Source organism: Diadema antillarum, unplaced genomic scaffold (assembly GCF_040938485.1).
Source record: "Diadema antillarum isolate AM-2024a unplaced genomic scaffold, OU_Dant_1.0 seq00001523_RagTag, whole genome shotgun sequence".
NCBI lineage: Eukaryota > Metazoa > Echinodermata > Echinoidea > Diadematoida > Diadematidae > Diadema > Diadema antillarum.
Window position 1 is genome coordinate 1,011,401 of NW_027272255.1, and position 14,164 is coordinate 1,025,564.

The 14,164-nt window shown below is 39.3% G+C and overlaps 1 protein-coding gene across 1 annotated transcript in view; it reads right to left on the reverse strand.

The window, feature by feature from the left end:
• LOC139710359 (uncharacterized) overlaps positions 1-14,164 on the reverse strand; it is a 163,504-nt gene that overhangs the window by 76,593 nt on the left and 72,747 nt on the right. The window contains exons 11-13 of the mRNA XM_071622282.1: positions 12,537-12,674; positions 5,882-6,006; positions 2,049-2,124 (exon numbers count right to left, since the gene is read on the reverse strand). Coding sequence (XP_071478383.1) covers positions 2,049-2,124; positions 5,882-6,006; positions 12,537-12,674 — 339 coding nt within the window. The remainder of the gene's footprint in view (positions 1-2,048; positions 2,125-5,881; positions 6,007-12,536; positions 12,675-14,164) is intronic.

A 14,164-nucleotide genomic window follows, 5' to 3' on the forward strand; every position in this document is an offset into this window, starting at 1 on the left:
CAGGCTGAATTGGGAGAAATAAACTCCGCAAAGAACAAAACAATAAAAAAATACAAGCCCCCCCCCCCTCCCAAAAATAAAAGCCAACAAAACAACCCAACAACAACAAAAACAATTCCCTATTGACAACCATGGAAACATTGACACATCAGTTTTACGGAGGTGACTAGCTGTAGTGACAGAAACTTTGCCTTCATTTCACATATTGTTGTCTTTCAAGCCCAAACCTGGGACCGTGGTATGGGATTGATGAACAAAAACAATATGAATATATCCATTTCGATTTTACGTCAATGTAAGGCAATTTGTCAATCAGTTGCAATATGCACATCCACACCATGGAACAATGCCTGCATGAAACAAGATCCCAATATCCAAGAGAATTGCCAGGAAATGTGGGCCATCTCCACGGAAGTGTGTCATGCCCAGTACCGACCCACGAGAGAAGAGGAAGAGTATCTACAATTATGTACTCCTGTAAAAAGAATCCTGTCTCCTCCTCTGCCTTGATGTTATTCCAACCTCAAAGCCACACTACACCTTCTCGGAATGCCAGTGGCATGAAAAATTATTTTTGGATAAAAAATGAGAGAACTGAATAAAGACAGTATAGTGCTATAAATCTCTCTCTCCTAAGATGTTTTGTCCATTTTACCACTTCAATCTATACACTGTGTGATCCAACAAGTGTTCACTGCAAGAATTGAATCTCTCTGATAATTTGTAAATTTGGGCTACAGCTGTTTTCATCCTGTTCTTTCCGCTTATCAATAACGTTGAGATGCTAGCAAGTCTAAAACATACAATCACAAAGCAGACTTATAGGGATGGTATGGTTGTAGTTTTGGCTGATATGAGGCTTCAGGTTTCGAACTTTTTTTTGTGTGAAGTAATGACAAACCTCTTATGAAATATGAAAGAGCATACAATTGTACCAGAAATTAAAAGTTTATTAGATGAAAGTTAGTTTTGACAGCCACTCTGTTTTACTTTGTTTTTGGATATCTCAGCCATTTCAAAACCGATTTTCATGAAATAAACTTTTAAATTTTCTTGAAATTGTTACAAATTGTATGATCTTTAGTATTTCATAAGTGGTTTCTTATCATCTCACAGAAAAATTAAAATCTGAATCCACCATCTCAACCAAAACTATATCATTCCTTTAAGGATGCTGATGTGTAGCCACATATTAGCAAAAAACAAAATGATGACTTATTAATATAACACATCTTATCAAGAGGGTTCTGATCTTTTGCCGCCAAATGTTGCTACTTGCAAATAGTTGGAGGGCCTCTTATTCATGGCTGGGATATCCACAGGGACTCTTGTCAAGAGAGAAAAAAAATGGTCCTCTTTATATTCAACAAATTGCTACTCAATTTGAGACAAACTGCACCCAGTCACCCTCCCCCCCCCCCAAAAAAAAAAAAGAAGAAGAAGAAAAGAATGGAAGATACCTCTGGTATCATGGTAACTGCAACTTGTTTAATACATTTATGTGTTAACTAGAGCCAAGAAATCTTTTATGCCAAAGGAAAGTTGATGAATGAGTTTGAGTAGGACTACTTGGTATGAAAACTTGGAAAACTTTCTTATGCCACCTGCACATTACAAAACTTCACAATAAAAAAGATATAAAAAAGTTTAAAAAAATATTCATAAAGAGGGAATACCTATAAATCAGCTCTTATTGTAATTTTAACTAAAAGATTTGCTAACTTCAGAAGGGGCATGAAGAAAAAAAAAATTGCAATTGGACTTCAATTGCTGAAAAACAAGGAATGTTTGTGTGCATTTTAATTTTGCAAATTTTGTGAGAGCCAAGATTCGCAAAATTACAATGGACTTGAAAATTCTTGTCCGCACTGTATGTATTGAATGCCAGTGGCAATTCGCAAAAATTTCATGCTGCGAAAGAAGCCATTGGCTCCAATTCCCAAAAATTTCATTCCGCGAATATATCTTTCTTTACAGGAGCAGGATGTCCAAGTTGGATATTTGACACGTTCTGTGGGACAATGGATGTTAGACAGCTCTTGACTTACCAACAATGTCTTCATACACGTGATCTGATGTCACCTCCTTTCTGGGGGCAGAAGGCTTTTCATCAAAAAGTCCTCCCTAGGGTTGGAGAAAGACATGATAAAAAGAGACATTTTTGAGAAAACATTGCAATTAATATTTCTGCTTCTTGATAAAAAAGGACACACACTGTATACAACTGACACTTTGAAATAACTAGAAATCCATGCAACAGATCTGGAACCATTTACTGCTTGGAAACAAAACAATAACTCAAATAAAAGACACCATCAACAAATAATCAAACAAACAAACAAAAAGGCAGGATGTAATATTACCAAGATACTGATAATTTGCACTGGAAGTGTCCTAGATAACTTGGGTACATCTTGCATTTAATATTCCACTCATCAAAAAAAAAAGGCGAACAAAATAGAGTAAATTTAACACAATATGCTTCTGCCAAACATGAAAACTTCCTGTGAAAAAGGAACAGTGTGGAACAAAAAGTCTAGGGCGCATCTTCCCCGCACTTGAGTTGGGTCTGCCCCATGAAAACCGAGCTACATATATCACGACAACGTCCACCCCGATACAATCCCAATCAGGGCGTTTGAGAAGAAAACCACCAACCAAGGCTCGGTGCGACTTGATGCGCTTGATGGTGCTGGGCACCCTCCGGCAAGACTTTGAAATCCACTTGCGGATCGGCGACACGTTTCGGCAGCCCTCGACCGTGATCGAAAAGGTGCCGTGGTCCAGGCGCATGATGGCATGCTTGTCGCCGCAGGTGGCCATGCAGACGAAGACATCCTTGCTCGCTGCGTGGGGAGGGAAGTCTAGGGCCATCCCACCTAGCATAAAATGCACTGTCTGACCCAGAGAGCTGTCGGCCACGCCTAGCCCACTGTCACACTCATCACCGTGAACGATGAGAGATGTACCGACAGAGTGACAGAGGACACACACAGCTGTACTTATCTCTTTAAAGTCTCGTTGAGGAGCATTCCTTCTCCTAGCTCTCCTTCCTCATCACTGGTTTGCTCAATTAGGCTTTGTTTGAACTATTCTTGGTATAAGGAGTCTATGATAGTGCCTGAAATGTGAGACTAACTGGGTCCAATGCATTGCTGAACTACCAGCATCTGATGCTGGGGAATAGGGAGAACTAAAGAGCTAGTCTTTGCTCACAAAGCCCAATTATCGGCAACTGCTCCTCGTTTCACAATTGAGCCGGTCTGCCTCCCACAAGGGCTAAAGACACCAAAAAGCTCTTAGCATCTCCTCAAACTGCAACCTCGCGACCCTAAGAGGCGACATCCGAGACCTATCATCGAGGGGGTAAAAATACGCCGGGATGCTCCTCATGTATCCTCGGCAGGATGTCGTCTGTCTTGGTGACAAACGATTCGAAGATGGGTACCCCGGCAAATCTAACAAAAGCGGGATCGGGAAGTTGGGGATAACCGTTGTTTACCCTGCATACTGGGTACTCAGACTTACCGTGCATACTCAGCCTTCATCAACTTCAAGTGCTGATTCACGTGAGATAAGTGTGCCGAGAATTGCAGTCAACACTCCTGGAAGAATAGTGACGATCCAAAAGTGGCGGCTCTATGGCATTTTTTCAAATCCATCTCTTCCCCTCCCTTTGCAAACTGGCTAAAGCCACCTTAATGCTGATGGTAACACAAGATGCCTTATACAAAGGAAATGTGTCTCCCCTTGAAATTCTCTTCCGAGTACATATGTGTTTCTTCGTTCTCCAAACCTGCCCAATTTATTTGTGAACCAACCGATCCACAAAATGGGCAATTAGGAAGAGGTTAGTCTCTCTTTTCTGAATCAACGGGGACGTGTCGTCAAGCCTCATTAGTCACCTGTCAAGCGTCATGTAAAGTCTAAAAACCACTGTTCACTGAGCCACGCAATGTGTCACAACAGTTTTTGATGAACACATGCATCTCCTACATTTGCACATGCTTGTTTGTGTGTGTGTATGTGTATGCATGCTTGTGTGTATGCTCGCACATACTTGAAATGCATGGATGAGATTTTGACTCACAGATTAGTGTGCATTGACGAACTAAAGTTGAAAAAGCGTTTTTTTTTCCAGTAATGAGTCGATTTCATTTTTTCATCGGCTGCATACATGTGCACGAATGTTGTTCTTTATGCATTGCACATGCAGAATCATGACATTCACTCATGTTGGTCAGGAAATTATGCATGAAGTGACCTACTCCTTTGATTTAACTCACTTCAGCACTTAATATTCATATGATCTTGCATTTTGTGATATACATGCTCATCTTTCGGGAAACTAAAATTTGCTATTAAAACTAAAGAGTAGATCAGGTCACTTTTCTCACAAATTTCCCAACACATTTGGTTGATAATAACAATCATGCTGAATTTGGCACAATGTCACTGTATGGTGACAACTGGATTTCTGCAGATTTTGCTCTTCACAGTCTTCTTAAAGAAGTTACTCCATTCAATTTAACTCTCTAATATGTCAAAAGCCAAAATTGTCTGATAACTTCAAATGGATGCAGAGACAGAGAAGAGGCATACCAATTTGAATGGGGGATTTCAGGTCCTCAAAAAAACTCTCAGTAAATGTCAAATATAATCCCAGTCAAAATCAGTCACTGAGTTTAATAGAGAATGCTTCCATCACAGAAGGGGATAATGAACATAATTCAATAAAGTGATAGTGCCACTGGTGTAGGTTTTCATGTCTTCTTTATCCCGCCACATCTAATTTTGGCGCATGAAAGGCCTAGACAACCAGACACATTGACTGCTGCTAGACTGGGCCTGGAGTGGAGAGTACTTACGATGGTCCTTTGTGATAACAGTTCACACATCCCAGGACAATACTCTCTGCACATTGTAATAAATCTAAACTAATGCCATTCTCAATCGCATAAACTTTACTAATGTCTTGCAGCAAAACATACGCAACGACAGCATATTGCCTCATTTCTTTGATAATATCATTGCCAACAGCACTGATACAAATGTCTCTGTTGTACTTTATAAAATTTCTTTTCTTTTTTTACAATTACTCAGAAGGGCAGACCATCCAACTCTCAAGAATGTTTCAAAAATGATAAGGACATTTGGATACCAAGATCATTCGGAAGGCTGAAGATATCCTCCTGAAATATATATGCCGTTTCACCTCAAACGACATTGATCTCGCAAGTACTGAGTAACCAAAGCTTGGCCTCAATCAAGAAAAATAGCTATTAAGCAAGTGCTTACAAAGAATCCAGGCAAGTAATGAAATCTATGATGATCACAATAAAGGGCTTTGGAATGGTTACACTATCGTCTTAGCAATTAGGAAGCAAAAAGAAAGAAAAAAATGCAATGCAATATTGCACGTAGAATGAAGCCACGCAGACAACGTAGTCACTGTATCAGATTGTTTAAAGAACCAGCTCCACACTGCGCACACTTGGCAGCTACAGAAGTTCATGGTTTATATAATTTCAGAAGGAAGGAATTAATTACTGTGATGTCACATACAAGCATCATTTTGCCTTAACGTGCCAACTTGGAGGAGGAGATTCAGAATAGAAAGAGAAGTAATAGAAAAAGAAGTCAGGCAAAGGGAGTAATCTAAACTTGCCCCTTGATACAATTTGTATTCGGAGACAAATGCGCATCTGTTTCATACAAAAATTACGCATGAAAAGAGGCACAGGAAAGAAAGAAAGAAAGATGGACCCCTAGAAAAGCTTGGTTAACTCTCTCTGTGCCAGGGACTATAGACAGTGTGTACAATGCTATGGGGTTTTCTGTGACAATCGGCACTCACGGCACACTGATGGTTAAAACCCACCTCATCCTCCTTGTCATCGTCAAAGAGCCCGCCACCGGAGCTGCTGAAGAGACCCTTCCTACCAAACGGTGAGTCCTCGGCCTCCGCCTCCTCTTGGCCCGGCTGCTCTCCAAACGGATTCTCTTCTAGAGTGGAAACACAAAGGACAGATAAAGATGAAATAAGATACAGATAAAAACAGATACATACATACAGACAAACAAAATACAGATACAGATTCAGATAGAGATTCAGATACAGACACAGATTAAGATACAGATTCAGATACAGACACATTATACAGATATAAATACAGATACAGATACATTTATTACACAGATACAGATACAAATATTTATATGATATTGGATGGCCTTGAGATTAATACAAGGAAATATTGGACGAGCTATGCACAAATATTGGACGAGTCGAAGACGAGTCCAATATTTTGCTTAGCGAGTCCAATATTTCCTTGTATTAATCGAAAATAGGACATTCAATATCATCACTATTATCCTACAGAGGATTTTAGCAAAGAATGTTTTCACTTAGGCCTACCCTTTCTGTCTCCGACTCCGAGTGCTGTTCCTACTGTGTAGTGATCCTGACATGGGGTATGGTACATGTACCGGTACACTCTTCAGTGCAAGTTAATCCACTTCAGTCTCTGATAAAACAGTGATCTATTATCCAAGGTAGCCGTCATGTTACTGTTAGACCGATATCTAGCTAATTTAGACCAGAATTAGATGTATTTGTATCCGAGATCTGAGAAACAATTCACGTCACATCTACCGTAGATCGTGAAAGATCGAATTACTACTACCACAACTAGTCCTACTGTGCTGTATATAACGTACTTGTACACACGTACACGTACGTAAATGTACAGTAACTGTAATATGCATATCGCGCATGCAAATGCAAGCGCAGCGACGGCGGCCGGCCGGCTACATTATATCGCGCGCGGGCTATCTAGCAGTGCAGTAACGCTGAGCATGCAGAGCTGCAGATCAATCGTCGCCTTGCGCCTGCATGCACAAAAAAAAAATGCAACTTGTTTTCATCAAACCTAAATTTAACTTCCTGTTATGAAAGTGATATTTTGAAAAATTGTGTAAAAAACAATTTCAACTAATTGATATATGAAATTTGTTTGTATAAACACAGAATTTTAGAAGAAACGATATTCTAGTTAATTCATGATTGACCAATCACAGACGTTTTTACTTCATATTTCAGGTCATCTCGTATATATCTCAACCAATCACGGTGCAGTTTATAAAAAACTTTGGGGAATCCCCTCTTGCCCTCCAATATTTTAAATATTGGTCGCCTCGGCCAAAATTATTGGTCGAGTACAACAAACCTCCTATGTGGGTCGGAGGTTATGAGGTGCGTCAACAAAATAACACTTGTATTTGGGCTCTAAAAATCCTCTGTATGGATAATAATCTTTATTAGTGTTTTCCCAACAACAACAACAAATCACTGCCATCCAGGTGAACATAAATTACATAAATAACAAACAGATCATATCATACATAGTTCAAATATGATACAAAGACACAAAAATAATTATTCTATAATTCACAAATCATATCTACACGGACAAATTGGGGATAAATATCTCAACATTTCTAACCCATATAAATGGTAACATTCAAGGGAGGCTGAACTACAAAGGACAGAGGAAGGAACAATACTTGTGAGAAGGAAGGGGCAGAGAAGGAAAAATATGAGAAAATACAGAAAGAAGGAGAAAGGAAAAAAGGAAAGACTCTAGAGAGGGAAGGAATAGACAAATAGGAAGAGATTATGATTCTTTTTCTCTCTCCCATCTTTGGTAAAAATTGAGCTCTAACATATCTATTGTTTAAGGTGTCATTCACAGGGCAGTCGGTATGTTTTGTAAGCTCTTCTTATTCTTGTCACCTCCATCCACACATACAGTTTGTACATGTATCAGGCAACTGGCAGTACTACAGCACAGAGATTTAGAACTACCCCAAAACTTGGTCACAGCATTACAAGTTTCCTGAACCTCCTTCTGTTTCTAGATTCTGTGGTGCTTATTAACATCTTTCCAGCTGCCTTACAATGGCATGTCATTGACATTTCACTTCATGAATGCCTGGTCATAGCAGATATCTGTAATCTGGAATGGCATGGTGAGAAAGAGTACATCTCTGTCAGTGCCAAAATGATTTCTTTTATGTCTAAAATGCGCTCGAATTTGGCTTTTCAGACATCTTGATTGCCAAGCAAACTCTGTCTCCACTCCTAGGAGTTCACCTCTGAATAGTGAACTCTTTTACAAACCACAAGCAAACTGGCAGGCCTAGATACACATGAATGTAAACTTTTCTACAAATCGATTGTCTTTCTGATTATTACTGCATGTACTTGTAAGATGAATATCACAATTATGTTAGTTAGCATCAGTTTACTTCCCTTCAATGAGACAATTATCCAACCATCATGTTTCAAAGCAAGTCCCTTCAACTTAAATCTCAGTAGAGATTTTTTTCTGTGTGTTTTGTTTGATTCCATTCATTGACATGAAAATTATACCCCCCCCCAAAAAAAACAAAACAAAAAACTAAATCTATGTTCCAATGCAAAGTAGTACAGATGAAACTTGACCACGCACAAACAAGAACATTGAGGATATCAAATAATCAAAAGAGGCAGCTGGATTTAACAGTCCAACAAGCATGGATACGGATCACATCTAATCTGAGCTGACATGCATAGATCACACGCTGCCCTTTGCTATCATCAATTTCAGTTTTCTTCTTTGTCACTACGTCTAATTTCCATGAGATCAAGGAATCTGCATGACTAACGATCATTTGGCAGCATCTGGCACTCGTCTAATGTGACTCCTCCTCATCATCAACGACCCATCCATGTCGCAACGTGCCTGCGCTCCGCTTGCCAGCCGTTCCCCCCTCCCCCCACCCCCACCCCGAAAGAAACCCCCACAAATACATTGTAGGCGACGTCAATTTAGCTCGCACTGGCCCACGTATGTATTAATACCCTAATGCGGCTCTCTCTTTGCAGAAATATCCTCGATCATATGCAAAGCCTCATAATTTGGGCCATGGTTCTTTCACTAAGATACAAAAATATGATATCACTGAATGTACGGCAGCAGATGACATGCCATATTTAACATGCCTGTCTTACACTCAGGGAAGATGAGTGTTCAAGCAAATCGCAAGTCTTATGATGAACTCACATCCCCCCCCCCCCCCCACCCCCCGGAAAAAGAAAATGATCCTCTAAACAATGCAGCATCTATTAAAGCATATTCTTTTTTTTTAATCTTCTTGAACTCAAGAACGCAAGATTTCTACACACAATGGGTTTTAGTTGGCCAGTCATCTTCCTTGTTTTGCAACGTTGTTGAGAAAGGACATACTTTCAAAAGTGTGCTCAGCGTGATGAGGCATTTTGTGGAGAGGAAAAGAAAAAGGGGGAAAGATAATTACAGCCTTGAATCGGCTTGCAAGAAACCATGTATGCTGCATACATTGTATGTGCCTCTAAAGAGTATTAATCATAGCTAAGACAAAAGACTTTTGAGTGCTGCTGTGACTTCTGAGTCACTGTTCCTCTGAAGCTATCCTTGGTCAACTCCTTAAACTACTGTAAAAGTGGATATTTTCATATGACTAATTTTTCGTGCTTGGCAGAGTAAGAAGAGTTTCGCATGTTTTTCATTCCGCGGAATCAAGACATCAACTACTGGAACATATGGAAAGCAAAATATTCATGTACTTTCATTTTTGTGCTAGTTTCTGGTTGCGCAAAATGCGCGAAAATTTCAACACCACAAAAATTTCCACTTTACAGTACCATAAATATCTCTACTTGGTTTCTCCCCCCCTCCCCTTCCCCCCTCCCACATAATTGATGTCTGGGCTGTATGACTCAGTCTGTACCTATTTGCATTGTGGATACAATGTTCGATATAAAAACAAAAAGACATTGAAATTTTACCATTCAAATAATTTACGTAGAATACTAAATATCTTAGAGTTCTTTTCATTTTTAATCCTTCCACATTATCTGGAAAATGGTACTTCAAATTTGGTTTTGCCTCTTTTTTTTTTTTCTTACGTGAGAGGTTCTCCACAACCTGTTTTGCACTTGTCAAGATGTTGTGCACAGAATAATCCTCGATGTATTATCAAAAGATATAATCCACCTTGACGTTTGACCCACTTGGTGTAGCTCCCTCCTCACATTCCACCCTCTGCACAAAGTCCCAATGAATGAATTACAATTAGTACATCCAATATTTTTCATTTTAGTGGCACGTAAGCGCACCCCTTGGAGAGCTAATGCTTTAATTCCACAGGTCAGCCACTAGTCTCGATCTGGAAGACCCGTGTCATCGCAAGAATGGAATAAGAAACAAAACTGTATGAAGATGTAATTTATTGTGTGGTTAATGTAATGAATAGATTTGTAGAATAGGACCAATATATGAGTCTTTAACACTCTATATTTTTAATGGGGGTAGGGGTTGTTGCGGAGATTGGGTGGGTTAGAAACCAGTTTCAATTGTCCTAGTTCTCCTGAAGAAAATAAATTAAGTCTGGACCCTCACACTAATCTTCTCTGCATCACTCACATGCAGATAAATGGAAAGCTTCCTTGCCAGTTTGGGGCTCGGCTCAGCGCCCCCCTGGCCAAATCCCTGCACCCTCTACTGGCCACGCCCCTGCCCCTCATTACTCACTAAGGCACCTCTGTGGTGTCACTCTCTAGCTGATATCCCCCCCCCCCCCCCCCCCCCCCCCCCCCGGGAAGGATTACTTCTTTAACCCCTTCCCTTCTACTCCTCTGACCAATTCCTTGTTTCAAAGTGGACTAATTATGGAGAGCTATCCCCATTTGGTTAAAACTCCATCAGGGATAACTTGGTTTCTACACTATTGGATACTATCGAATACCTGGCTGATTTTCTCACTAAATTCATTATCACATTGAGAAATGTCTCACAACCAATGTGAATGCATGGCTAATTGATTCACATAGTTTGATACTCTTGACAGCGATGTATGGAAAACGAGTTTTGTCATCGGGCAGAGTATACAATGGACAAATTCTGATGGGGTGAAGAAACACCGTCTGGCAGATATTTAAGAGGAAGGAGAAGTGGCAATCTACTGGTAGTTATTATTTAGCATTGAATGATTGACTTGGTGTTGTCCTATACAAGATATCTTCTACAGTATCTTAATTTCATAATAGGGGAAGCATGGAATGCTTTAATTCTCATGCAACATTTCTTTCTGTTGGTTTTTTTTTTTTGTGTGTGTGTGTGTGCATAATTTTCAAAGACTGGTTTCAGTTGTTACATTCACAAAATAATACACTTTTGACATGGTGGATGCATTTTGATGAAAAAGAAGAAGAAGGTATTCCAACTCAGACTTGGACAGACTGCTGTCGCATCTCACACAGCCTAATGTAGGCTGAACAAATCTAGCCTAATTGCTACTGGTACTGTTACAGTGTGGAAATAGCTCCCTCTAAGAGTAAAAACCCCTGAAGAAGACATTGTTACAATCTGCATGTTAGCTAAATTCACAAGGCAGCTCCCTTCCAACAGAGTATATTGGAACACACTTTCAAGACACAAGAGGGAGCTATTCTATTCTGGCACTTGGTCAGAGTTTGAGCAGTGACACTGACTCTGAAATCCTTGCCTCTCCTACACAGTATTTTGAACAGCTATAGAGGTATCTCGCATACTGATGTCCTGATGTGACCAGAACAGAGAGAATTGTAATTCGATTCAACAGTGAATTGAGGGCAGTTTGACTATTGAGACCAGACATCTCAATACACAAGCTCACAAACTTATAGTCATTATGTGAAAAGCACAACTTTTCTCTGGCAAGGAATATGCAGAATAAATGAAATACAATGTAGGTGCTATTATTCTAATGGGTCAATGCACTTCTCTAGGAGAGAGATAAAGAGGGAGATGGAGAGATAGATACATTGTACATGTACACTGAAGACCAATAGATGTTGAGCAAAAAAAAAAATGCTGATGTGATCATGATACGCTTCAAAGATTAAGACACTTGATAATTCCCTGCTATCTGCATCAATGGCTGCTTTTAAAAAGTGAGCTACTTTTGTACATGTAGCTAGCTGGCCAGATGGACAGTTAGAAAGACAGACATATGGATAGATAGACAGACAGATTGATAACCAAATGAATAGAGAGATATGTATACAAACAGGTAGATACAGAGATGAATGAGCAGAAAGAGATGGGCGGATGAGATAGACAGACAAACAGACTCATTGACAGATGAATTGAGAGATTGATAGATAGGCAGATAGATGGACAGAAAAGGAAATAGACATTTTATAGAGAGATACAATAGATACATTGATAAACAGATGGACAAGCAGAAAGTTGGACAGACAAACAGATAGATAGACAGATAGACAGAATTATAGACAGACAGAACAGATAGACAGATAGACAGATGGGACAGAAAAGACAGAAAGAAAGAGAGAAAGAGAGAGAGAGAGAGAGAGAGAGAAGGGGAAGAGTGACAGACAGAGAGGAAATGTTGTCTTGAGCAATCAGAGATGGCATACTATTGGAGTATTCCTCCAAATACAAACTTCTTACCTTCTGTCTTGGATGGTGATCTCTTTTTCTTGCTCCTCTTCTCTCCCTCCATGGGAAGCTTCTTCCTCCGAGTGCCCTTCTTGGAGCTGTGTGATGACTCTTTGCTATCTTCTGATACAGAACGATTCCTGCTGTCATCTGAAACACAAACAAACATACAAATGCAAGTACATGTACTGTCACGCATATGAATAAGAAATCAAAAGAAACCACAGCCAAAATATATATGCGGACTGAGTGAAAGCTGCAATGCTTGTAGAATACATCAGTGAAAATTTGAGGACGATTGGATAACTGATTCAAACATCACGAATTTGTAAAGTTTTGCTGCTATCATTGCTAGATGAGAAGACTTCCACACTTTATGATGTCATTTTGGACATTATAAAGAAAATAGAACTACAATTTCATAAAATTTCATTCTTTATGAAAAGTACACGTCAATCTACTGACTTATTACTGAGACATATGTTACGGGTATTATTATTCACCCCGCTTTCTGAAATGGGTATTAGCGAAGTGCTCCTTTACTATGACAGAAATGTGAAATTTTAAAACACTGCTACATTCACTTGATCCAAGGTTATATTTGAGCTTTGGTTTCCATACCCTAAGACATATTTTACCATTTGCAGATGAAACAAAAACTCAGCATTAGTGCTTTAAAATAGTTCTAAAATGTGAGTTAGGGATAGAAACAACCACTGTAAAAATTTGAAACGGTAAAATCGATGTCAAGTATTGTTGAATATACAATATGTGAACAATAGTTATAATAGAAATGTTTCGAGCCCAAACCGTCTACAGTTACGGTTTATTGAGAAAAATACAGTTATCTCCTTACATTTCAGGCTTTATTGCGAAAATTTTATATGATCCTTTTCTTCAGGGGGGATGGGAAATGATCATGAATAATGGCTGAAAGGCACAAACACAAAGTTTGACCAGAATCCTGTTGCAAAAAAAGTTGAGAACAAATCTAGGTCAGAATATCAAATGCGAGTCTCTGAATACTCAATTCTGACTGGTTGATACCTGACTTATGGTTGATTTTCTGCCCTATGTCTGATTGCATCTTGTTATGCAATAGGGCCAAGATGCATAATATATAATCGATGATGCTTGAAACACACACACACACACACACACATACACATACACGTGGGACCAAATACTATATTTTGTGGCATTCATGAATAATGCCTGCACTACATAAATGAATATGGCGGCAACAGTCTCTAGTTTAACAGTTATGCTGCCATATATAAGAGCAGGGAGAAAGTGGCATGTTTGTCTCGTTCTTAGAGACAAGATTTAACTAGTTGCTTCTGAAATATGTTCATTCATCACAGATTTTACAAATGGTACACCTCAGCTTCTGCATGTCGTGGGCCAAATTCAAAGATTTGAAGTGTCTGCAAGTATGTTGTACTGTGGCAATGTGTGCTTGTGGCTATAAACTGGGCTGCGTAACTCTCCCACAATTCGGCCATTTTAGGCACACCACTGATAACATTTTTTGAAACAGTACAGCTTATTTGATTTTTGCATCACGTGATATACATGTACTGTATATCATTTGATTTCATATTGCTTACAACTTTTTGTGTACATCTATCATGACCCCA